Source organism: Corvus hawaiiensis, chromosome 3, assembly GCF_020740725.1.
Source record: "Corvus hawaiiensis isolate bCorHaw1 chromosome 3, bCorHaw1.pri.cur, whole genome shotgun sequence".
Lineage (NCBI taxonomy): Eukaryota > Metazoa > Chordata > Aves > Passeriformes > Corvidae > Corvus > Corvus hawaiiensis.
Window position 1 is genome coordinate 86,985,268 of NC_063215.1, and position 27,480 is coordinate 87,012,747.

At 39.7% G+C, this 27,480-nt stretch overlaps 2 protein-coding genes across 5 annotated transcripts in view; one reads left to right on the plus strand and one right to left on the minus strand.

Annotated features, from left to right (window-relative positions):
* ZFAND3 (zinc finger AN1-type containing 3) overlaps positions 1–19,633 on the plus strand; it is a 136,555-nt gene extending 116,922 nt beyond the window's left edge. For all 4 annotated transcript variants that reach the window (XM_048296605.1, XM_048296604.1, XM_048296603.1 and 1 more), the window contains one exon: positions 17,012–19,633. In XM_048296605.1, coding sequence (XP_048152562.1) covers positions 17,012–17,166 — 155 coding nt within the window. In that variant the 3' untranslated portion in view covers positions 17,167–19,633. The remainder of the gene's footprint in view (positions 1–17,011) is intronic.
* BTBD9 (BTB domain containing 9) overlaps positions 19,415–27,480 on the minus strand; it is a 161,074-nt gene continuing 153,008 nt past the window's right edge. The window contains exon 11 of the mRNA XM_048296602.1: positions 19,415–21,668. Within this exon, the coding sequence (XP_048152559.1) occupies positions 21,603–21,668 (66 nt within the window). The 3' untranslated portion in view covers positions 19,415–21,602. The remainder of the gene's footprint in view (positions 21,669–27,480) is intronic.

Below are 27,480 nucleotides of genomic sequence, written 5' to 3' on the forward strand. Positions count from 1 at the left end.
TAGTTTCTGGGGGGAAGATTTACTGTTCACCATACACTTAAAATCATGTAACTTGGCTTTTCCAAAGTTAATGACACTGTTCAGGTAAGGTAATTGAATTGAGGACAATAATCCCATGTAGATAGCTAATTTGGGGTTTCATATTAAATGCAAATAATCTTTCTGAAACAATAATTAATGTGACTAGATTCCAAAGGAGATGCTCTCTCCTTCATGGAACAGTTACATTCTTAACTGGTTTAAATGTGCTCATTAGACCAAGTGATAATGCATGTGGTAGTTTTACCTGCTAATTATTTTTTCATATAATCATGTATTGAAGGTTGCATTGAACTCTCTGACAGTGCTTGTATTGATACATTTGGAGAAGTTTGTTGCAATTACTCCATTGTGTCTCAGCCAGTGGATAATTTCCAGAGGATCTGTACAGATGATAGGCGCAGTGCACAGTGCACTTGTGAAATATAAAATATTGTGTTAAAACCATTTTCTGAAGAGAGGGCGTGTCCTTCTGAGCAGCAGTGTGGAGAGGAAGGGTGGGCTAAGATAGTTACAAAGCCACTTAATCCTGTACTGAGTATCTAATACCAAGTGAAGAGATAGAGAGCTGCAAAGATTTTATGTTATCCTTTGTTCTTTTCTTCAGCATCTGTCTGTCTTCAGCCTGTAGAGATTACTGCTGGACATGAGATAGGCTTTGTTTCCATACTGGAGCACTGCCACAGAGCTAACATATGTTACCTGTGAAGCCACCAAACATGAAATCAAAAACTGTAATGTTGAAATTCTTATGGAAATCATGTGTCAGGATACTTTGAGGTGTCTGGTAACATTTTTATCAAACTAAAGAAATTCAGAGTTATCAATCACACAGTTTGGTGTGGCCCTTTCTGCTCAGCATGGTAGAGACAGGATTTTCTGTGCTTGGTCTGCTCTTGTCATGTATACAATCACTCAGGCTGCTCACAGGTACCCGACTGAAATAGCAGAATCCTCCCTAATATGGAGAGCAAGAGAGTTTGAATTTTGGAGAGGATTGGATAAATGATTGCTTAACCATTATGTAATATCATTAATCATTCCTGCATTCTGCAATATTGGAGCTATGTAAGAGCAATGAAGTTAAAAGCAACTTTTTAAAAGCCCTTCTATTGATCAGTAATGTTTTTAAAATTATAAAATAAGACCTACCCTTTCTTTTTTGGTAAACTGGATTACAAATATATTTGGTTGGTTCCTCTCAAGTTTTCATGAAGAGGTTCCGTAATTCAATACTGTTGCAATATAAATGTTGTAGGAATTATTCTTTAAATTTCTTCTACTGGATATATGTATCTTTATAGAAATAGTTCTCTTAAAGTTCATAAAATGTGTTAATAAAACATGAATGTGACAAAAATTTCTGAATTCCTCAGCAATAAGCGAGGAGATGAAAATTTGCATTCCTGTATTACATCCTATACAGTTTATAGTTTATATTATATGCATTTCCATTCCATACATGTCATGAGAGAATAGAAGGCAGGAGTCTATTTCCATGTTTACAACAGGGCTGAAAAAACAGGAGTTCTTTGGTTTCTGTTCAGTTAAAATGTTTCATTAATACTGTGTTCTGTTGCTGCCTGTTCTGAGCTTCCCCTCCCCCCTCCCAAAGGCATGTGCTCCGAGCTCCTTTGTTCCAAGCGCGGGCAAAGCCAAATGTAACTCAGACTCTTCAGCAGTGTCTGATTGGCCGCTCACCCCGGGTCCGCCCCCAGTCCTCCCCTTTCCCCTTCTCTTAATAAAGATGGTCGAGGGCAGGCAAACGCTCTCTCTCAGCTCAGCTCCTTTCCTGTGAACATCTCTGGTCGTCTGTCTCATTTGAAGGCTTCTAACTGCAGGGAATTGAGCGAGCAGGGAGCTATATTTCTCCCTCTTTGCTTCTGCTGATGGTATTTGCTCTGCAGCTGATTCAGGTACCGATTCTAGAGCTACTAAAGTGCTAGATCGCCCTTGCTACCTCTCAAGGCTGCTCGAGGCTTTCTAAGGCATTGAAATACAAGCGCTAGCCGGTATAAAGCTGAAAAGATACCTTCCACATTTGGCGCCCAACCACAGTGTTCAGTAAGGGTGTGTTATCTGTGCTCTCATGTGATGTCAGTGTGGGCATACCTTGTGCTACTAACATTTAATAGATTAATAAGAAGCAAACAAAATGCTACCACTGAGCACCACAGGGCACCTCAGCTTCACATCACCTAAACTGCTTTACCAATAATCAACAGCATGTGGCTCTGGTCAGTTCTAAAGATGCTGCCTTAGAAACCATTCTCACTAACTTGCCCTGCTGTCTGTAAAATTAGGTTGCTTTAGGTCATGAATGACAAACCCATTCAAAAACCCTGGGAGGAGGTGATGGGAAATGCAGTAGAACAAATATGTCAAATTCTCATTCGTTTAAAATATTTCCTAAATCCATACATGACTGGGTTATCCTTTTCTGTGCTAATGTGAAGCACAGGTAATGTGAACACAATGATGTGGTAGAGGTGGTACGATAGAAGGTAGAGGTGGTACGATAGAATCAACTGGTGTAAAAGAAGCATGAACACTCTTCAAAAGTAATGGTCAACGTAAAACATTGTTTGATCTGAGCTTTGAACCACTGCTATTAAATTCTTGTCGTCTTAATCCTGAACTGAAGCAATGGGAAAAAATGGGGGAGACCACCCTCAGTTTTAAACATTAAGAGAAAATCTGTTATCAGGATCAATAAAAAGGCAGACACCATCTGCAGAACGACAAATGTGTGGGTTTGCTTGGATGTAAGGAAAAAGGATTTAAAGCATAAAAATGTTGAACCAAAGCTGTGTCTGAAACAGTCTTGTTAAAATCCAAATTAACTCCACAGACCAACAATTCAATTGTTTGCTGTTGCACATCTTCTTGGCCTAATGTTAGAAGTACTGGAAATCATCTTACTTTTTGATGATTTGTCCTGGTGAGTCCTCCAGTGAGATTTTTAGTGAGAAAAAGTAGAAAGGAAAATATGTACATACTGACCAATGTTTTAATGTAGACATATATGCAAATACTGATCCACTTAACTGGAACTTGTCCAACAAGGTGCAGCTTTTTTGGAAAGAGGACAGCGAGAGTGGCTGGTGCTTCACACTGGCTCAGAGATCTTCAGGAGGCTGCTGTATTGGCTCTCCTGTCTCCTGTAAGCCCTGGCCAGAGAGAGGTGATGCTGCTGAGCTCGTTCCCTTGACACTACATGGAATTTTAGACAGATTTGACAGTGCTGCAGGGCTTTGCTGTGAAGAACAACAATTCACTACTGAGAAGGGAGTTCCAGCAGTTCAAACACAACATTTTTCAGATGTAGAAAGATTTGTTTGTTTTCATACACACATACTCTCAAGATCTTTTTTTCATTCCTCTTCTGCTCTGTTCAAGTTATTAACTGCTGACAAGAAATTCGTATCTCATAAATAATGCTTAAGAGCCATTGCTATATAAATTGAATGTGTTATGAATTGTGATGGGCCTTTTTGTAGCATTCTATGCCCGGAGCAGGAAGAACAGAGGATGTCATTTTCATTAATTTCTAATGAGGTGCCAATTAAAGCTAAGGAAGGAACTCAGAAGGGGAGAGTCACAGAGCTCCCCTGAATCCTGTGCCCTGGGGCTGTCAAACGAGTGTGCTGCCAAGCCTCCTCTGAAAGTTCCAGTAAATTACAAACTCATCCAGAGCACACACAGACAAATTCGGCTTCTCTTTGATCTTCAAAAGAGCAATTTGTAAGACGAGTTCTGAGCCTTTTCACACAGCAAACTGGGAGAAGTGATAGGAATTGTTAATTGCTGATGCACTTTGCAAGCTTCAGTGAGAAAGAGAAATTTTAAAATGAATTCTCATTTTGAGCCTCTGACAGGATAACCTTTATATCAACACCACTAAAACAAAATCAGCTTCCTCTGAGCTGTTTGTAGGTGACAGTGACAGTAGGCAGCTCCTGCAGACCACAGTGTTCTCTAGTTTGGGCTGGATGGACCTTCCAATAGTTTAGTGTCTTAAAATGGATAACGATTGTATTGAAATAATGTTTATTTAATACTAAATGTAGGAGGCAGTTTTATCATCAAAGAATTGCAGAAATCATAGTCCTCAAGTTACACTCTCTGACAGCATTTCTGCACGCAGTCTGAAATCAACTGCCTGTGATCCTTGATCTGAAAAGGAAGTTGTTGTCTCAGTGGTGTCATAACTAGGTGGTTATCACAGACTTGCTTCAAAATCAGGGGCAGTGAATGTGTGAGTGGAAGTAGCTATAAAACACTGAGTTCTGGAAATGTATTGTAAAAAAAGGCTGGTTGGTTAGTTGCAAATTACACTATAAATTTCTAGGCCTGCTCTTAATGGCTTGAGTAGATATATATTGCAATTAAATAAAGTTTTATACAGTTTTAAAAGACACTGAGCTGTAAACTTTTAATCTACAGAAATTATTTGCACAGAAGGCCAAACTTAATTTTATGGAAGAGGCTTACAATTTTACAGTAAAAAGTAGTTCTGGTACCACTAGGTCTGTAAAGCCAACACACAGAAATCTGCAGTGATCTTGCTGTTGGAATTGCATGAGAAATATGAGGATATTCTAGATGATCACTAAAGGAATTTTACATTTGTCATGTTAGATCTTCTAGTCAGCAATTAAAGAAAAATTAGTATAGTGTGCCAGCTCTGCAGGAGCTTTTGTGTAGAACAGTTTGCTGTTTGTAGGCCACATCCTTTGGGCATGTCTGTACCTCAGGCTCCACCTGTGTCTTGGCAGTCAGCGGCGTGGCCGAGACAATGGGCCCTCCAAAGTAAGCCTGGCTTTAGCTTCCAGTAGCAGTGCCATTTGTTTGTGTGCTTCTCAGACAGGAATCTTAATGTTTTTCATGTTCTTGGGCCAGACTAGATACTTAAGAGGAAGGGAAGATGGTGAAACCTTCCAGCTTGATTACACTTAAAAAATAATTGCTCAGTCATGTTGCATTTTGATCAAACACTTGTTAGCCATATTTCTTGCCTGTGTGGACAGGAAAGCTTTTCTTGGAATTTTCCTGACCTAGGTTATGTTGTAAGAAGCTACAGTTTCCTGGAATGCATCTGGCCTAACAGCTGTGCACTTGCTGCTGCTCTTGGGGGAGGCTGCTGTGAGCACTAACCTCAGGCAGAGGTGAAGGCAGAATGTGGCAAAAAAAATTTGCAATTTTAATTTGTGAGATGTTGGCAAGTACTGATGTTTGTCTGGTTTTTGATTGGAAGGGATGCAGTTCTCAAGTGGCCTCTACAGCAGTAGGACTTTGAGCCAGGAAACGAGAGTCAAGCTTTGACACTCAGCCAGAGAGCTGTCTCAGGGTGCTGAGCACCTGGAATTGAGGGTGGAGCACATGGCCCACCACAGACTGCTCCTTTAGAAGGGCATAAATTTCCTTCCTAATTACTGTGCTTATTTTTCCACAGCCTTGTTTTTAGTTCAGCTCTGTATAAATGTATAATAATCTGTTGAATTTTTTTCCTTGGTGTTACTGTTGATTTATTTTGTTTTGGTCTAAGCACAGGGATAAGAGGGAGAAAAAAACAGACTCGTATCAAGCACCAGCAGAAACAAAATACATCCACACAGCAGAGACTGTACCTATTTTACAGATAAAATGGCAGCAAGTCTCATTGTGATTGAGTAGTCAAAAAAGTGGAAGAAAAGCAGCTGCAGATTCTTAACTTGGATAACAGAACTGCTGGTCCATAAACATAGGAGATGAAGCACTTATTGGTATTGTGCCAAAATAAATTTGGAATGATTTGATTTACTCAGTTAATTTAGAAATAATTTTCAGAAAGACAGGAGGAAAGAAACAAATTTGAATAGATAAGCTGCTCCATCTTTATACAAAGTTGTCAAACCTATATTGAAACTAATGTTTCTCTTAAAACTTGGTAAAATATAAAATCATAGTTCCATTTCCATGGAACCTATTTTTGTGGAGGAGAATTTGTAATGGTGCTGGTTAATGCACTTTCTAGATGGATAAGGTTTATCTGGTACAAACCAAAATGGCTTCAGGGCATGATTTTGTCTTGGTACAACAGATGTACTTCATTGATTAAGATGAAATATGCACAGTGCTCCTGGAGAGTATGAGTCAGCCAGTTCAGTAAGAAGTATTAAAATAAATCTTATTAGTAACTGGTTACATACCCCTGTTCTGGCAAGTCCTACTGTCAGCCTGGTTAGATGTACCACATTCAGCTGTCTGTGTTGGCTGTTCGCCTAAGAGAGTTGCTCCCAGAATAGTTCTTTTGCTTCAGCCATTTCAGGAATGTCCAGCATCTTACCTTAAATTGCTGCAAGTATTAAAAAATTCCCAGCAAAACACAAAGCCTATTGAAGTTTGAATTTAAACTCAATGGGAGATTTTTGTTTTGTTGTATTTTATGAAGATGTTATCCCAAGACTCCATTTTAATTGACAGGGAATAGAAGCTGTTAACTAATGTTGGTCTTTCTGAGTAATATGTATTCTGAAAATACTGCAAATGAAGAAGTAGTTGATTAATTGGTGCATCACACATTCCAAGTGTAGGACTCAGAAAAATGCTTTAGTGTCTAGGTTTCAGAAAAGCTGTCCACAGCTTTAAAAGTGTAAATGGAGTTCATGCTCCTTATAATTAGGAATCATGAAATACTGTTTGAAGAGGCTCCAGTATATTCCCCCAGCTTGTTCAATTAATGTGGGTTTCTTACAGGATGTGCTGATTTTGATTTCTTCCATTGTGCTACCAAAAGTTCAGCAGTGTTGATTTAGTAATGTGCACTGAGCCTGTTCCTTACCTTCCTATAGTCCCAATCAGTCCATGGAATTAAAATGAGCTGCTCCCCCTCTTAAGTCCTCAAGTTCTCCTTAAGTAAAACAAGTTAGGGTATTCCTTCTAAAAACAAAACAAAAAGTGGTTTTATTTTGACATTGCTGATGTGGGAAGTCCTTCAGTATATAACTTTCAGGGGGGTTTCAACTGGAAACTGCAGTAGTTGGTGAAAAATCAGCAACGTGCAGCATTATCTCTTCTTCCCTACATACCTGTACTGTGGTTACAGAAGAATGAAGTGTATCCATAGAGTGAAAGATGATGCAGTTTTTAATTGTCTTGTGTGCATAAGAGACACAGGGTCTCGTGAACTTGAACATAAAAATCTGAGACTACCTTATATCTCTTCCAGTACCTTTAGGGAAGTAATTTGCTCAGTCTCTGAGTAATTTTTTTCTTACAAGAATAGGACAGGTAAGTCCCCCTTAAAGGGAATTAAACGTGTTTGTGCATATGTTAACAAACAGCTACGCGCAGAAGAACTGATTCTGCTAAAGTGCTCGATATTTGAAGTAGACACAAAAGGCCCAAAACCACACCAAAATAATCTGACAAAACCTGAAGGAGCATTACTAGCTAGTTAACTGACCACGAGGTAAGGCTTAGGTAGGGAGGAATGTGAATTTTGTTGATGAAAGTCTAAACTGTTAACAGGAAGAAGTGGGGAAAGAACACAGCCACAACTGCTGCATCAGAACTGGGAGGAGAAAAAGGATATTGAAAGTAATTGTCAAAATTTGCTTGAAAAGTCAGGATTCTTTCCAGGAACTAGAGTATTCTTCCCCTCCAAACAAAATAAATAAAATCTTATCTAGAGGAAAATACCTCCTGTGGTCCTAAATTACATAATTCAGTTATAAGAAGGTGTTAAAGGTAGGTACTGAGACTTGAGGCTACTTGCTTTGGATGTTCTAAGGAAATTGGATGTTCTAAGGAAATGGCATTAAGATCAGTGTGCATCAGTTTTCACAAAAGTAAAAAGAATAGTATTGGTGGTCTGTGTCAGGGCCTTTTAGTATTAAGCATTACTGGCCTTGGAGCAAAGTTTCAAGAGCTGAAAAACTGTATCCATGGATATTACAGTCACTAAGGAGTATTCGTAAGTTTTTAAAAGTAACACGTTTATTTACCATATCTTTATATATTTTGAAATGAAAATGCTTACAGAGGTGTTCACAGCTGTTAAACATTCCTGAGGTGCTGAAAGTTTTCAAATATAGGCATAAGTCATGTGTGAGGGTCCTGCCATATTCTGAACAAGCAGGAGCCAGGAATGTTTTGTAAGTCTACACCAAAAGAAAAAGAAGGGAAGAGCAGAAGTATACATTGCTCTAAGTGTTTGTTTTCCTTTGTGGTATAAATGGGGCTGCTGAATGGAGCTCTGTTTTCCTGTGATTAGAAGAAGAATTACTCTTAACATAGATTGCAAGAGGCTACAGTAATAGAAGACTTTGGTGGAGCAGAAGGTCTAATCTAAGAGACTCTGGACATAAGGTGTAAATGGGGAATGATAACATAAAACACATTTTATTTTGGTTTAAAAGAAGTAGGGCTGCTTCTCTCTTGTTTGGCCAGCAAGCCTAGCTGCTGTCAGACTGTAGATCACTGTGGTACAACCACTAGGAAGGTACTGAAACCCAAGGCATAAATAATACAACTCAGGAAATACACTCAAAGTCAAATCTGGAATCATATTCAGCATGCAATGAAGTCAAAATACATGCAGGATCCAGGAGAACTGTTAGAATTAATGCAGCACGTACTGGATGTTGGTACAGACCCTTTCATTATTCATTCCAGTTCTTTATTAGTAGCCTTATCTTTCCTGAGTTTTCATTGGGCTAAACAAAATTACACACATACATTATTGAGCCACTAGGTATTGCTTGCTATTTTAATTAACTTCCTGGGTACACTTCAGCTTTTAATTAAATCCTCAGCTTCTGGGAGAAGTGTATTAGCTATGGGGGGGTTGGTGTAGAGAATTCTAGAAGTATTAATGCTCATGTAGCTCTTTTTAAAGCGTTAAATACTGCACAAGTCCCTGCTCTGACCTTAGGATAGCTCTGTCATCCACCTGCCACTTCTCAGGACACTTTAATTAAAGTTTCACACTACTCAAATCTAGAGAATCTACACTACTCAAATCTAAATATGTTCAGTAGGAAACAAATGCCTCTTGATATGCTGGTATAACCTATGGAAAATCTAATTTTATAGCACTACTAACATTTGCAGTAGTGTAATCTATTAGTATGCATTACCTCTACTTTATTAGCTGTCTGCTCTTGGACTCTAGGAGGCCTTTTCGGCATAATTCTGCTTTTTTACTGTGCATTCTGTTCTTTGGATTCATTTTCCCACATATTACGGGATATAGCCTTGTGAAACTAGGAATGATTTTGGAGGTGCAGTATTATTTCAGTGTGTTCTTGGTCCTGCAAACGTGGCAATGAATGTTCCTTTTACAAGTGTAGCAGTGGCACTAATTCCTCTTGAATACATCATTTCAAAATCACACAGTTATTCAAATAAGGAAACTTTTCACCTACCTGAAGTCTAAACTCTTTTGAACCTTGCTTTTCTTGTCCCTCAAATAACTTGGTCATTGATGTTCACTATCTGACACCTCTCTTGATGCTGTAAGTTGTTGGGAGCAAAATGGTTTCTCTAAAAATTCTCTTGTTAAATTAAAGTTTAACCAGTTTTGGTTGTTTGGGGGGTTTTTTTCTTGCCATTGTGTTTCAACAGTTGCACAAGCCTTTGGTGAAAAATGTTTTAGTTATATCGACAGATTACATGACAAATTAAAATGCTAATTTCTCGGAAGTTGCATCTGTTACCACAGGTGAACTGGGACCAGAGCCCAGTTCTGCAGAGAATTCACAAGAGCAGTAACCCAGCAGTTGTGGTTGGGGAGTCAGTTTGTGGTGTCACAGCTGCTGCTTGTGCCTGACGCTGTGGGTGGCAACTGAGACCAAAAATCAGGGACAGTGTGTAAGGTCAGAAGGGGAGCCTACAGATGACATTGTCACCGCTGTGTGAGTCAGTGACCTCTGAGGTATGAAGCAGTTTGGAAGTGAACATTGATTGCATGGTGTATCTGTGGGAGTAATGCTGGCCCTGAGTTGCTCTGTTAGTTTGTCCCCAATAGATGTTGGCCTTAACTCACAAATCTGTAGTGGGTGAAGGAGTTCTGATGTAGAAGTGTTTACTCTCAAATGTGTGAGTTCAGTACAGCAAGAAAAATATCTGGTCCAAATCAAAAGATTTAACCACGATTTTCTTCTGGTACGTGATGGAACTGAGACACAATCCTGACTGAGACCTACAGTACTCAGACCTGACCCATAGCAAACATTTTTTAATGGCAGCTTACTATTACAAAGTAGATGTGCTGTATTTGTGGCTTTGATTCATTAGGGATTCTCTGAAATTCAGAAATCATTTCCTGAACACCTCAGTTCTGTTCCTAATCATGCTCCATACTGCTCTGGGGTTAGTGTTCACTAGAGCAAAAGTAAGAACTGAGTCTAGAAGAGTGCCATATCTTAATTTTTCCCACTTCAAATACACTGTCTTCAAAGAAACAGGAGGAAACTTTGAGTTGTTCTTCTTTGTTCCAAAGTCAAGGAATAGAATAATGGCTTATGTAGAACCTCCTTAAAAATTGTTGATTCAAAAAAAAAACACCCTAAAAAATCAGCATGTGCTCTGTCTTCAAGTGATACAAATTCTCTGTTCAAAACTTATGTCACATTTAATGTAAGAAAAAATAGTTTGACAGCTTTCTGTGCACGTAGTAAGATAAATAGGAAAGTGTATTTGTAACAGCATGAATTGGGATAAAACGTAGTTTGTTTACAGGGTCTCCACAGTGCCAAACTGCATCTCTTGTGTGCTCCCTAAAGCAGCTTCCCAGGCTTATGATCTTAAAGAAAATAGACAGAAAACAACTTTGAAACACAGGTTATATGTGACTAAACTTGGAAATACAAAGTCTTTTCCTTGCAGTCTAAAGAATTTTTGCAGAATCTTTAACCATACCTGGCCAGTGGCTGTTACAGTATTATGTCCTCTCTCTTCTGTATACAACTTCTTCCATTCTTTTCTTGGGCAGTCCTTTCCACAGATGCTTTTTCTGTCTCTAATGCAGATACATACACATTGCTTTACCCTCTTTGTGGCAGAGGGCAAAATAGAGGAGGAAGGGAAAAAAATTCTTTGTTCTCTTTTTTTCTTCTAAGCATAAACCCAGTTGTTGAAATATAAAATGTATCTGTAGGATCTCTTGAGCACTCTTATGCAGCACCAGAGATATCACAGAGCGGTCGGCTTCCAGCATGAAACATGAGATCATCACTGACTGAGAGCAGTTTGGAAGTCCCAGAGTGCCCGTCCAGTCCCAGGGACAGTTGGCAGAGTAAAAGAAACATTCTAAGGTATCTTACACCACCTCTTTCCTTTTCCCTTTTTGATTCAGATATTGATCACTTTGGTAGTCCTAAGTATTAGTGATCTATATAAAGAAGAAAATACTGGAAACTAACTTGGAGTGATCGTAGCAAATGGTTAGAAAAATAATAGGAAAAATACACTTCATCCTACTGTATGTTTTGTGAACCTTTTGCAGCTGTGCTGTTTGTGAAGGATCATGGAACTGAAATGCCTCGAGAGGGCAGTGCTTAAGACAATAGGAATTGATACTTAGAGACTTCTGACTTTGAGCACCTAGAGGTTAACAGTCCCCATCCTCCCACTTTGGAGTGGAAATTAAAGAAAGGACTGCCTCAGTTTTGTGGAGTTTTAATAAATACATGTATCTGGTTAAAAAGCTTCATCATACTGTGGCTTGCGCCCCTTTTCCCTTGGAAATGAATGACAAGATTCCCAACCAAGTTATTCTGAAGTACTTATTAATCATAATCCACTTGCAAAGCTGGGAAAGAGAAACAGGGGAAGAGTTTAGTTCACTTATTTTCAAAACCTCATTGTTTAGCTTGGTGGGATTTAGTTTGATTTTATAGAATATGTCAGTAAAACTGAAATTTCCTTGAATTGTGTAATGAAAGCTGACAATGCTAGTACAGAGCATTCCCACAGAAGAGAGAGGAGAGGTAATGAGAGTATATGCACGAATGGAGCCGTCTAAATGAGAATAAAATAAGCTATCAGCAGACTAGAATATATTTATATTGCCAAAACAGTGCATACGAGCTGCACTGGAAGCTTTGCCTGGCTGAACTGTGCACATTCCCATCCTTCTATGACTGCAGGTTTTTGTTAACCTCCAAAACACAGGGGAGGAAGCTGGATCATACTGCAGTTCTCAGGTAGTCAAGCCTTTAGGATCTTGCTTTGTATCTTGGTAGCTATTTGTTCTACTCTTCCATTCATTTCTTCCCTATTTCATGTCTTTAATAAACAAGAAAGTATTTCCTTCTCACACTTCCTTATAAATAGTTTTATTGTTAATAGAATTTGCAACACATTATATCATCTTTCCAGTTGGGTGGGGGAGATGCATAAATACTGTTTTGGGGATTATTCAGTGAATGGTGTGCAGTTGTTCTGAACAGTGCTGCAGCCACATGATCTCTGCTGGCTCATCTGCCTGGTTTGGCTGTGCTGTGTTATAGCCTGCAGATATATTTGTTGTTTAAAGAAATGTTAAAATCTGTTCTTGGCCAGAAATCTGCTTAAGGACTCATACAATACCCTGTTAGATAATACACCTTTGGTAGAGAATTTTTGCAGCATCTTCAACTCTTAAGTCACAAGGCATTTTTAAATTCTGTTTGAATATCCGTTGATTAGAATTTCAAATTTGCAAGAGAGGTAAAATATCTTGTGAAGGATGTGAAGAAGTCAAAGCACACAGCACAGAATTCTGCACAGGATTATGTCTGTGTCATTACTTGGACTACTTTTGAATAGGTTTTGTATAGGTCTCTATACAAACATAGTTTGTTTATTAAATGTGGAAATGGTGTAAGCTGCAAGTTCTGACAGTTCCAAACTTCTTCCTGTTGACTTGGGAATGAAAATGATAAGTACTGATCCTGGTGGCCAGGTAGGATGATTTTTAAGTATCAGAAGCTCAGGGTTTTATGGTAACGTTGACTTCACTTTCTTTTACCTTCCAGTGGGAGTTACTTTGAATGAATCAAAAGGGGTCACTGTAGTATAGAAGGCTAAACCATCAGAGCAGTTGGTGCCTGCAATGAAAGCATAAATGTCTGGAGTGAACAATTAAGATGATTGATGGTAGTTGGTAATGAAGGGCTTTGTCTTTCCATGGCAGGCATGATACTTGAATGGCTGAGCTTTCAGAAACTCAAAAATGCACCAGTGCTCTTGAGTGTAGCAATGAAGAAAAGGCTTCACACACAGCAAACTGTAGGTCTGTGATGCTCGATGCTCTCTGGTCTGGAATATGCAAGCCTGGTTTGTTTTCTGTTCTCTCCAACATCCCTTTCCCATCAGGTTCCTCAGGAATGATGAAAGCCGCTTCATAGTTGCTGGTGTGCAGTCTTGGGCTTCCTTTGAGTGACCCCTCTGTAAGGCAGGGATGGTGCTCTGCTTTATGGCTTTAGCCATTTTTGGTCTGGCAATGAAGTGGAAGTGAAGTTTTTTATGATGTATTGTGAAGAAGTTTCTGGGGTGCTCAGAGGAGCTCAAATGTTTTGAGGCACTACATAATGTTTTTCCAAGATGTTTGCATTAGAGACCTGAGGAGTGGGTGATTCATAGTTCACTTCTAACATCAGAAAACAACATTTGCAGTGCTGTGAGATGTATTATTACATTTACTAGATTGAAATCTTCTGTGCCGGGAGTGAAAGTCTGGCATGTTTTAGGTTGATGACTTGGGTAAACGAACTTTAGTTGGCAGATGGATTCCCTTTTCCAATGCTCCTTCCCCTAGCAGAAAGTTATTTATTTTGTCTTTTAGTTATAGTGTGCTAAAAGAAGCATTTCTGCAGTAAATTCCTTTAGGGGAGACAACCTGTATTTGATACCATCCCATAATGAACTTAACAGCAAATACACTGCAGGAGTTCATTTATCTAACTTACTTTATAACCATAAAAGCAGAGTTCTCGGGAGAAAAGGTTTCACCTCTAAATATGGATTGGCTTTAGGGATCAAAATACAGGTGCATCTATCGGCCTTCTGCCCCAGCACACACAAGTTAATAATGGAACTGCTGTAAAGTCTAATGGCCTTGATATGACATCAGGCACTTGTGCATGTGCAGACCACAGGATGTCCATTCTGATTTTCAAACCACTGAAGAAGCAAGGAGTGAATATAGCAGTAATAACTTAAATTGAATATATCCACTCTGAACTAATGAAAAAAATGTTCAGAACTACTCAGGCCTTTAAATTTTAAATAAAACCTACAAAAATACAAGTTCCAATCTTCATAGTGACTTAAGCATTTGTGGCAATGAGACTAAAGATCTGAATTCTCTTTTTGGAAATGGAACTTCCAGGAGATCTGCATTGCTAATTCAACCAGAATAGGCCCCCTTCCATAAATCAGCCAATATATGCAGAACTATTTTCGTAGCATTCAAAATGAGCTTGGGTATTCTTTTATTAGATACTACCTAATTAGCAGTACATATTTAAATATATATATATTAATAACAGGTTTAGGTCATTTAGTTGCTGAAATTAGAAGTACTATTCCCATACTTTGGGAAAAGTGAAAGTCACCTGCCATTCTTTTGTGGACAGTTACTGAAGTTCTGTTCAAGAATGCATTAAAAAATCCTCAACAAACAGAAAAAAATGTGTCATGTGGAATAAATAGAACATACAGTACAGATTATCCTGCGTGAAAACAGGTGCTCTATAAAGAACTAAAAGGTGTTCAAAAATGAAATAAAGATAGGGCAAAGCACAGGATAGATGGAATTAGGGGTGGCAGGGTAGAAAGGAACGTCATGAAGCCGTGCTGGTCTGCAGGAGGCTTTTTAGAAGGTGAAGAGATGGAGCAATTGAAAGGTCCCATTCAAAAGTGATAAATCATGGTGCATATATACTTCCATACTAGATGTACAGAATTGTCAAAAGGGTCTTGCTGAAGTAGTGCAGAAGATTGTATAAATTTTCAAGATCTCTTTTCAGTAACATTAGATAGCATTTCTGCATAGGCTTGTTAAACATTTGGAAAGGATCTGTAAAACCATCAAGATTTAAAACCAATTTTTATCTAGAAGGGACTGAGACGCCTCCTGCCCAGTCCATATCTCCAGGGTGTCTTACATCTGCTTCATACACATTCACTGCAGACAAGATGATGAAGTTGGTTTTTGAATTCATCCAGTCAGGTATTTATGTATTCTTGTACCTGCAGTGGACATTGGCTCAGCGATTTGAAATCTTATTTCAAGAAATAAGGGAAGCCTTCAGACCCTGCTTTCTGTGAGAAAGAACTGAGTGAAATGCTTGTTCAGTATTGGCATTGTAGTCCAGGGATGTTTTCATTTTAACAATCATTTTTGGCACCTCAGGAAAGACATTTTGTCACATTTGAGTGTGGTATGACCCAGATTGAGTTTGAAGCAGAGGCAATGATCACAAGGGGTGAGATACATATCAATTCAATCTGCGAGTTTCCATCCATATTTCTGAATCCTATGTACCAACACAGAAAACTTGTCTTTTTTGCTTTGTTCCTAGAACTGGGTTTCAAAGCCAGCCACAGATAATAGGCATGTCTTTTCATAGCTTGGTGCTACTGAAACAAAGAGCAAAGACAAATCAATTTTTCTTCACTTTTTAAAAATAATTCCATGTATGACACTTTTTCCTTCTCTGTTTTCTTAACAATCACCCTAATATAAAGGTAGCATGTTGTTCCCTCTTGCAACTGATGTGTTATAGAGTCCAGGAACTTGAATTACTTCACACGCATACCCTCATATATTATGTGTGTGTTTGTAGATACGCACTAAACACTCAATCATTCACTCACTCATTTTTATCCTTTTCCATCTCTCAAATGTCATAATTTTGTGGGTTTAATATCTTTTGAGCATTCGAGGAGCAGCAGTAATGTAAAGCATTCAAGTAAGAGGCAGAGTGTAACTCTTTGCGCCATCAGGCAGGAAAAATATCCCAGCACAGGCGATATTACATGAACCATACTTGCTTTCATACAGTGGACTGGTGAGCCCTGTAACTGTGTGACTTTTCCCTCCTGTAGCATCTTAATGCTACTTACTGCTATTTAATGTTCATTTTGGAGGTGGAAATTGGAGGCAGTTTCTTTACTGTTATACAAAGTATTAGGGACAAAGAAGAAAAAAGCTGATTTCCTTTGTAAACTAGAAAGTGGTGGCTGTGGCTGATGCCCTCCTCACCTGCAGGGAAAAGTATTGGCATGTTTCTAAGTCATGTGCTCCCTGGAAAGCTGAGTAACACTGAGGAGCATTAGACAAAGAGGCAATAACCTCATCTTCTCAGCTACAGAGCAAAGTGATGTGGCATGACAGGTCCCTGTGTCAAATGCCTGTTCCCCCCTGTGGTTAGTGTCAGAATGCTTCATGGGGAGAAGCTTCTGAAGACTGGGATAGCGAAGGAGCAGTGAACTCCTCCTGCAATCACTGCCAAAGCTGGCAGTGAGGAAGAAGAAAAGTGCTTAAATTTAACAGTTCTGACTTGAAAAGCTGCTTGGGAGCTCACCCTAGAGCACCACAGGCATGAATTTCAGAAATGACAACAAAGTCCACTTAAAAGTAGGAAGGATTTCAGCAAAGGTGATTAAAACCCAAAAGCACTACCTTTGTTACTATGTGGGCATATCTAGCTTAGATGATTGTGGAGGTTTCCTGTATAAGATGAGATGATGGCAAAAGACCCCACAAATTTTGTATGACTTGAGCTTTGGTACCATGTTGATAAATTCTCAACAAAATGCAGTAAATGATCAAATATTTGTTACCCTGTAAGGAAGATAAGTAAAAGCTTTAAACTGGCATTAATTTTTGAGAACTGAGTAACCCTCCGGTGGGTGGGGATCACTCACTTCTGGTTCAGGTGAGATCCCAGCTCTCTGAGCAGTCCCTAACTGTGTCTCTTGTCTCCCTCTGCGGCAGGTTACGTGTTCTGCATGTTGCACCGCCTGCCCGAACAGCACGACTGCACGTTCGACCACATGGGCCGCGGGCGCGAGGAGGCCATCATGAAAATGGTGAAACTGGATCGGAAAGTAGGGAGATCTTGCCAACGTATTGGCGAAGGATGTTCCTGAGTGCAAGACTGCAACCAAATGCTGTTCTCTTAGTTCACTAATGTTAGCCTTATTTAGGACAAAGTCAGCCAGACACCTTGTACTAGGCAAGTTTCAGACTACAGCCAATCAGTTTCCTTTCTTTAGCCAACCGTCCTGGTACTGTAGTTTAGGGATTGATGGTGGTTGAAATCGATCTCTGGCTGGTTACTAAGGTGCCTGCTAGCCACCGTATAAAAATAAAACATGAAGAAATATTATTTTTGAGTATGGCTAGTGGATTTAAACAAAGCAAGAAAAATCCAAAGGCTTCTGTTATTGCTGGAGTCACTCTAAAAGCCTTATGCTGGAAACATTCCAGCTGCAGAGTTAAAACAAATAGTTGTATAAAGCTGGTGTAAAAGTTTGCTATGCACATGGCTTTCGGACAAACTGTTTAATGTGCAGCCTTTCACCTCTTCACTGCTACTGAATCCTGAGGAGGTGAAATACTACTTGGAGCAGCAACTGCAGCTCCTTAAGCCCAGAAGACCTGACTGGTCACTCGTGCCTTCATCGCGTTTGGCTTTTGAGTTAGGCAGTGTCACCAGCATCAGGGATTCTGTTGGGGTAGGAACACCTTTCTGGTTCTTCCCAGGAAGCCAAAAAGAAAGGGGGACAGAGATTCTTATGAAAAATTTTTATATGTATCTTACTATAAAGAACCTATTAGGGTTTTTTTTTTTTTCTTTTTTTTTTCCTTTCTTCTCTGTTAAATTATGATCTCTCTTTAAAGCCAACTCCATCCTGGAGCAGTAAATGGTGCATACTTTTTACATGGCATCCACAGAGATTCTACGCGTTGTGTGAACAGATTCCACATACCTTGAGCAGTGCAGCCATTCCCACCAGCCGAAACCTGATTGGCTCTTGTTTGCCTTTTGCTAAGTGCAGGTATCTGATAATTGATCAAATAAGGCTAATTCACAGCACAGTAGCCATGGCTGGATTCTACAGACTGACTTTCTGTAGCTAGACTTACATATTGGGGAAAAAAGGACATTTTGTAGCAAACGGAATTCGGTAACAGTATTGGGGAACAACCTGTAAAACAAACACCCTTTGTCAGAATGAGTTTGTGTTCCTCACATTCAGAGTGTCAATGAGATAATCAAAGGGGCTCCACCAGCCCTCCTTCTATGCAGCTGAACGCGCCCACAAAAATCCCTGCCCACAAAGCAAGTATAGCAAGTGGATGTGAAAAGCATTACCTGGATAGAACGTTCTGGACGTGGTTAGACCCGTGGTTCTGTGTTACGGTGTGTCATGCTGAGCTGAGCCGAACTGCACCAGCTTTGCCAGTTTGGAAACATAAAAGCAAACATATCGTAATCAGGCTGTCTCCTGCTGCACACAGGGCTTATGCAGGTAAAAGGATTCCTACTGATGTCACCCAGCTTAATCCTGAATGAGTTTTAACTTCTCAGTCTATTAGTAAGTTATTAACAAGTGGGTAAATTTGTAAGAAGACCTGAGGGAGGGAAAGACTTTCTCTCATCTTCAAATACTGGGCAGATCTGAAACATCGGGGTGAAGTAAGCTTGTGTGTCATCTTCCATTCTACTTGTTACAGGTAATTAACTCCTTATAGGCCAAATTATACTGTTACTTTGGTAGCCAGTTAGGAACATTTAACAGTGAGACAACTAATTAAAACCAGAATACATACATACATATATATATATATATATATAAATATATATATATAATGTGTCTCTCCACACACACACTCAGCATTGGACTGTATTAGCATTAATTAACCATGAAGCAAGTCAGAAGTGTCCCATCATTATAAATGCAAGCTCTCTGGAAGACAAGCTGGTTTTTTCCCTTGTTCTTATTGAAGAATATGAAACCAGGAGCAAAAGCTTCTGTAATGGGCTGCATTTTCAGAAAATGGTCCTGGTGAGAGGGACTGTCCAAGGATATTATTTACATTTGCCGTGAGGAGTTTAAGAAAAACATGGATTTTGGCGGCTGCTGTGATACGCACTTTCTTTCCTACAAAATCCTATCCTAGCATTTGATGGGCATTCTGATTGATACACAAGACTTTTCTGCATTAATACTGAAGATGCTATTTTGTTCCTCCTTAATATTCTCTTTAATCTCGTTACAAGTGCACAGACGGTTTCAAGGTGGCTCTTGAGAGGACACTACTTAAAGTTCATGTGAATTATGGACAATGTTCACTTTAAACAAAAAGTTGGGGAGGGGGTTGTTCCTTTGCAGTATCTGTTCTGTGAAGTTTGTTAAACGTAAAGAAAGCTTAAGTTCTTGTATCTTAAAAGAAGATCTTATTTAACCCTTTTGTGTTCTAGATTTACTTACACATGTAGCCTAGAGCTCAGTTTTAGTTTAACATTGTGAAAATATTAAAAGAATCTTGTAACTTTATTCTTTTTCCTCATGCTAAAATCAAATTAAACCAATCAGATTAAAGTTTGAATTCCTTTCTGCCTATTCCAACAGATCTTGCTATTTTGCACCATTTCTACTGTAAATTCATGTAAGAAATATGAACAGGGAGAAGACCAAGGTTAGGTCAGTAACTTCAAGCTGAATTTACAATTGGTGAAGGGTGGACAGGATTTTCTGCAGGTTTGGAAGGGAAGGATAGTATTTCTGCTGGGTTTGAATTCAGGGGTTTGTTTTGTAAGCAAATCTACTGCAGCCAGTTTGGTCCATTTAACTTTGAGGTTAGATACAGTAATCACATGAATAAGTTGTTCATACTCAAGTCAAATGCATACTGTACACTGTATCACTGCCATTAAAATGTCTTAAGTGTTCTTTCATGCACTTGGACAGCTTCACCTAGAGTAGCTGTATTCCAAATCAGAATGGGCTATATTCATAATGGATAAACAGAGAAATAACTATTGTTTCTTAATAGTTTAGATGCTGAAGACACAAGGCTAATATTAAAAACCCACAATTTACTATATTAGAGGGAGAGAGAATGTAAAACTAATAATTTTAAAACAATTTTGAAAATTGTTCAGAATTGAAATTGTGCCTGATTCATGGGACACATACACCCATTTTTTCCCTCAAATTCATGTGGTACTTTCAGTTATAAAACCGTGCATGATTCTTGAACAAGATGGCTGTGTTCTAGTAAAGGTAAGTTACATAAAACAGCTCTGCCTTTTCATCCAGTTTCAAACCTATGACTAGGTGCGAGCTAGGGCTCCAAGGTAAAATAAGAATTGCCTGGGAATGTTGCTGTGTACCTCTTTCTGTTTCAAAGCAGCTCTGTGTCTTGACTGAGCAGCAGCACATCTGTAACGTGAGGTACCTGAGAACATGAACTGCTCTTCAGTACTCTCCAGGCAACACACAGAAAAGAGTCCTGGTGCAATTCCAGCAATCCAAAAATGGTATTATCTGCTTTTATCAACTCAATGGCAGGTGATAAATACATTCAAAACTTGAATTTTGCATGACTTTTCTTTTGAATAAATTGTAATCCCCTGGCCTAGTGAATACAATGTCCTCTTTATATTTAGCTTTGTACTCACTGTGTTGTTCATTCTGTAATCAGCAGTTCCTTCTGTGCTTATGTTACAATTTAGATATAAATCTCTAGGGGATAAAATAACTTTTTTTTAAATCCTACAGTGATTATTTCAGTACAAAAACTCACCAGGGAGGTAAACTGATATTAACTGTGTCATAAGAGTACAGATTTTACAACAGACTCCAAGAAGTATGCCAGTGAAATATCTGACAGCACTTGTCCTCACCGTTGATGTGTAGACAGTTAAGTGCCCTAACAAACTGTAGTAATATTCTCTTTGTTGTATTGTAGTTATTGTCAGTCATCAGAGGAACGGCCAAGAGAAAGTCTAAGCAAAGTAATCCCTTAATGTAACAACGAGCTTGTAGCCAGTTCAGGCTGGAAATAAATTCATATTCTCCTGGAAGCCTTTATGCCTAGAAAACCAATGGAAGCATTTAAGACTGCACTGTTTACAATGAACTGTATTTAGTGGCACCAGATGTTTATCTCATTACTCAAATACCTGATTAGAATTCTGCATAAAGAACAAAAATAACGTGTGGTTCAACACAAAAGCTGTGGTGGCAGGAGCTGCTGTGTAAGGATGTAGTTTTAGTGTAACCAGTTCATAAGATTACGCTTAGTTAAGACTGTGTCTGTACATACTTCACTACACAAAGGACCACAGTGAAAAAAGAGTGCATAAGATTAAACTTTTCAAAAGTAGTTGCAGTGCACATTTTACATGGTGAACCGGTGCAGTAGTGGGCTTTACTTCTCACTATCAGCAGCTGTTTTGGAGAACAAACTTTACTGCTGCTGGAAAGAGCCACTCTTAAATAACAGTCCTGAAATACACCAGTGAGAAGGACTCTTCCTCATCTTCATTCATTTTTCCTTTTTGTTGAGGCAGTCAGCATGTGCAGCTGGGCATTTGAAGGCAGTTCTGCTTGAATGTTCCTCTTTTTGGCTTTTCAGTCTTCCCCACCAGCAAAAAAAAAAAAAAAAAAGTATCAACTTTGTTGTTCTTGCAAGTCCCTGCATGTTAGTTCAAGCAGATTAAAATATGGATGTTGGTCTACAGAAGTGATGACCTTGTATTTTACTGCAGTGACAGGCTATTTCTTCAGTTAACTGAAACATAATGTAGACATGATTACCTGTTTTGGATGTTGGGCTGGGAGGTTTTTGAACTTCAGTTCTATGATTCTGTTCACTCACACCTTCCCATAAACTCTGCATGCCTCATCTTACACTCTGAAGTTGAGTCAGGACAAAAGAAGGCATGAAAACAGGAGGCAGAGGATGCAAAGTGACAAGTGCTTAGTGATCACATCCACTTTCTCTTGAAGTCAGATTAGATCATAGAAAAGAGGCAGATAATTACTTGCCTAACAGCAACAACTTTTTTGACTTAGTACTACAGAAAACCATTTTGCTTTGTGACTATACCTGTGTAGAGTTTGTCTGAGTCAATTCTGCAACAGACATTATATGCAAAGAAAGGAAACAGGACCATCATAATAAGAAAACATTTTTGATGGATTATTTAGTAATAACTACATATTTTGCTACTGGACCTTCCTATTTTGCAATATGCTGCTATTTTCTTTGGAAGAAAACCAAGCAGAACTTTATAAGACTAACTGTAAATGATTTCAAATTCAATACATGCATCTGAAGCATTAGGAAGAGATTACTGAAATTATATATAGTTTTTAAAGATGGTGATGATGACTGCATCCTCTAACAAAAGGGTTTTGTTCTTCACATAGTAGCAAGTGTTGATGGCAATGGTTTAACCGTAAGCAGAATGTTCCTTTCTGCTAGGTTTGTGCAAAGCCAGTAACATGCAGTAGGATGCTGTGAGTTAATAACTTGTAGCACGGTGCAGTGACTGTGTAAGTAATAATAAAATTATAGAGACCTACTCCTGTCTGTGGCTCTCCCTTCACATGAAAAGACAGGTAACACCCACTCTTTCCTTGTTGCTTAGTCCCCTTTATTCTTCTGTGAGTTGCAGAAGACACCTTCCTTCCCTCTACCAGCATGCTCAAGGAGGGTGGAAAAACAAATTCTAACTAAAGGGTTTTTAAGGAAAAAAAAAAGTTGATATCTGTGAAGGCAAAGTATTGAAGTTATCCTCCATATCAGAGATGCAACTCCAGAAAGAGCTCTCCTTAGAGCTCTTGGAAGGAACACTTGAAAATTTTGAGATGTTTTTCCCCCCTTTGATTGTTTAGGATCTCTTTGAAGCAAAGAACTAATCCTTTAAAAATCCTAAAAAATAAAAACACAGCATTGTATCTTCCTTTGAAAGGGGCCTGCATGATCAGCACTGCTGCTTTAAGCCAGCTCAATGAAAGGTTCATTGTTGACTCCTGAAATGCTCAGTCTCATCTCTCCACTTTTCAAAGGAGCAAATAAATGCAAGACTCTTGGAGGAGGGAGGAAAGAGTCTGAGCTAAAGCTGAGCTAAATTCATTCTAGCGATAATGTCTTTTTTTCCCCCCCCCTCCTCCTTTTGCAGTGTTTACATTTGCTTTAGATTCCTGAAAGCTTCAGCTATACCAGTTTCAAGAGAAGTCCTTTAACACACAGCATTTAGCAGCAGCATGAGGAAGATGATGAGCTCTAGTAGGTTAAAAAGAAAATTAATCACTGTTGGTCACCAAAACTCTTGTCCACACTACAGTGTTAAAAGCATGGCTACCTGGAAATGTTTTACCTGATCCACCTGTATCAGCTTTGCATGAATCCTCCTTTGGGTAGTCTGTCATGTGCACAGCAGCCAGAGGTGTGACCTTTGTCCTGTCTGCAAGCAGACTTTGTCCTTTGTTACACACACCCACCCCAACATTTGTATAGATAGAAATACTCACCAGGCAAGCAGCAGTTAGTTACAAATTCTACAGCTATACATCTGGTTTTAAGTCTCTCTGTATACCCCTTGTTTTCTCTTTTTGACTGTTTGGTCTCAGGTCTTGTCAAAAATAATAGTTCCACATGTATTTCCTGTACATGGACCCATATACACATACATCTCCTGGGACATCAAATGGCTGTAGCAGAATGATGCTGCTGGAAAAAGCCAGCTTTCACTTCCTGCACACCCACATGTGTATTATCAGTCCTTGTCTGGCTTGTCTTCTGGGGAGATGCAGCTTGTCCCCATATCTCAATCTGCCTGTTTAATAGTAGCTGTAGTTAAATCATTATCAACCACTATAGACTTGGTCCTGGAACCACCATGATGTTCATTTGCAATTCCACTAAAAACAACCCCCCTGAGCACGCAGGAGGTTTGAGTGACTGCCAGCAGTTCTGATCTTTCTCCACAGCATGTGCCCTGCTGTCCTGTGGGCACAGAGCTCTGAGGGATGACGGGAGTGTGCACGTGTGCAGGATCAGCAAGGTGATGCTGATTGTATTCCAGCTGCCACTTTAATAGAAATACTTTGCCTCTGAGGCAGCAACTCCTGCTAAATTAGTGGGAGCAGGTAAATACGTGCTATTTGAAACTTACTATCCAGTAAATATCTATTTATCAGCCTTTTTCAGCACCTCTGCCAGCCTTCATTTCTTTATCTGCTGATTTCTGTAGGCTTTCCTCCATCATCCCTTTTACAAATTCTCCCTCATCGACTATGATGCCCACTCCTACATCAAATTGTCCTGTTCAGAGACAGTCTCTGTGAAGACAGCATAACAGTAAAGATGATCACGTATCTAAAGGTGCTGGGGCTTGTATTGCCATCTGTAATGAAAACATTAATTTTTAAATGTTAAATGACTGCTGTTGTTTAGTATACAAAACTCCTAGAGCTGCCTTACTACACTGTAGCAAATAACATTAAGGCTGTATTCTACTTCCAGTTCAAACCCCTTTTTCCTTGCTCTTAACTCTGGACTTTCTCAATCTGAGGAACCTTAGGCTAGCTTGATACTGCAGCCACTGGAGATACGCAGGCAGTGTTTGATAGCACCTCTCCAAGTACCAAATATCCATCCAGACCAAGAATAAAAACTTGTCTGTTTGTTCTGCTGCTTTAATTCTTTCTCTTGTTAACCCAATACTGTTATTCTGTGGATAAAATACAAAGCTATCACTCATTTGCCAAGTAAAGCTAAACGTTCATCAAGCACAGTGATTGATTTAAGATTTTTAGCATGTGGCTGATACTGTGGGTTTGTTTGGTTTCTTTACACCAAGCTTCATGAAGACAGTGCTCAAGTGTTAACAACTACTGGAACAGGCAGATCTGACTGGTGTAGAAACCACGGGTCAAGCAGGCCCAAGTCAAGACTTCTTACCATGAAACAGAACCAGTTCCTTGCCTTTGCTGTTCTCTGTGTGGAGAATAAAGGTAAAGCCAAGTCTGCTGCCTCAGCTGCATTGCCTGTGCCAGTTGTCCCCTGGCTCAGCAGCTGGAGGGGTGCTCTGTGCTGCTGCCCCAGGCCCTGGGAGATCTCAGGAGTCACAGAACTATCAACCATGAGTCTCTGAAGGCAGTAAAGCATGTACATTGTACAAACTCTATCTAACCATGTTTGTTCTGTGAAACAATAAAATAATTTATGAAGAGATGTGATGTATTAAAAGAAGACAGTGCTGATCTGCAGTGGAATCGTGCGTTCTGGGGTGGCTTACCAGCTTTTGGCTGGTAACAGTAAGGTAGGTAAGGAAATTCAAAAAGCTTATGTGGCTTAAATCACTCCACAGGAAGTGAAACATATTAGGCCTTATGCAGTCTGCATACATCCAGCAAGGCAGAGAGATTAATGCTTTTGTTTCACACCAGCCCTGATTCAGCCACTTAACATCAACACAGATCAGTTTCCCTCAGTCAATGTTCAGCATCTTTCCAGAGTAAAGGCAAGGAGGATCAATCATTTTGAGAGCAGTCCACAGATAAAACATATCAGAGTTAAATATCTACTATAAGGATTACACAGTTCTGTGTAAAGCGTAGCAAAATAGAATTCTAATACTGAAAGCATTTCGAATACAACACTACATTTCTGATTTCTCAGAAAGCTCCATGGGAGCCAAGATTGGGGCATTAACAGCAGAAAAAACCAAAAGGCAATAGGCTTCCCGCACCATATAATTCTTCACGGTAAGACAGTCTGACCCTTGCTGTTCTTACTGTTTATGGATTTCTTGGTGTAATTTTCTGTTTGAGAGAGCTTAACTGTGAGCTACAGTTTGTGGATACTGTGTAATTCCATTGCTAGATAACTGCTACTCCAAAGTGTGTGAGAAGAATGAAAGGACTAAGCCTTAGAATGTCTAGCTTTTGTCCTTTATTTTTGGGCACGTGTTAAAAGGGTTGATCCCCTAAATATAGAAAAAACAGGCAAATTTAAAGTTACAAATTTTTCCAAGGGACCTGCATAAACTTCCTGCACAGATTTCATCAGCATGTTAATTGGGAGCTGCCAGGTAAACAGTCTTCAGTTTAAAAAAAGCCTCAGTGAAAAGTGACTCACTCTCTCCAGCCAGAGGAGATGCCATGCTTCTGTTCCATACAAATTGTCCGTGACTACTGGGGTCCCGTCTGTGCCAGCACAGCCACACAAATAGAAGTACAGGCTTTGCATGCCAACTCTCACAATCCATGAAGGCGGCGGAACTTCAAAGGTTTGCAAGAGATAACGGGTTTACAGGATGCTGCTCTAACCATCTTTTGTTTTACTTCTCTGCTGGCACATAGGTCTTATGGAGAAGTGTAACAAATGTCTTTGTTTTGGTGAAGTGCCAAGCCAACTAAGACTTAAACACTGCACATACCATGCCCAAAATAAAAAGGATCTTTCCTTCTCGAGAATATGAAACCCAGTCACATTCCACAGTTGCGGTGGGCCTACGACACTCACAGGGGTGTCTCACACAGGCATTATTTCATCAGAGATGACAGACTATGCAACCTTCACCTGCAGGCACTTCAGCAATTAGTTCATGTAATTTGGCAAGGAGAGAGAATACTGGGGTCTAAAGTATCCACTTATCCCAAATTCAGCTCAATGTGGTAGCCAGTTCTGATGCTGAGTTAAAGTCCACACCAACCCATGTAGAAGAATCAAATTCCATTTCTGTGCTTTCCCATGGACTATGCCAAAACAGTAAAAGAAATGCCATCCCTGGTGTGATCATCATACGAGTCCCTCGTCACTCCAAATTCATAGGCAGCATCAAGGAGTTCAGATTGGCCAGGCCAGGCTGAGACCAGTACACCAGCCTCTGTGCAGCGAAAAGGGTTCAACCCCCTGCTACTGTGGAGAGAAGTCACTGTGACATTCCTGCCCTGACTTTGGTAGACAGGCAGGACAGAAGGGCAGCCATGGGTAAGATACTGATACTGTCAGTACAGTGACTGTGCAGTGCTGGAGCTCACGAGGCACCCCCTGCATGAGCTCCATGTTCTGCCCCTACATCACTTGGCCATGCCTCGCCTGTATCCTGCACACCTTCTTCTCCAGCAGTAGGAAGGGCTTAAGAGCTCCTCTGCAACAACATCCACCCAGGTTCTCAGACAAGTGGCAGATCAACACTCTGGCAAATGCTTGACCAAAAGCCGTCAAAGAGGAAGGAAAAAGAGCAGAACACCCTGTGCCACTTTGGACTACTGAAGGCCATTTTGAAACCTTCCCTCTCCCCATTCTCCAAACCTTGTTTCTGGTCCTGAACATCTGTCAAGCAAAGGTCAGTGAAGGGACACACATGTTGTACACAAGCCTCCTCCTGACATCCCACCAGCTCTTGTCCGAAGTTGCAGTGGTGGCTCAGT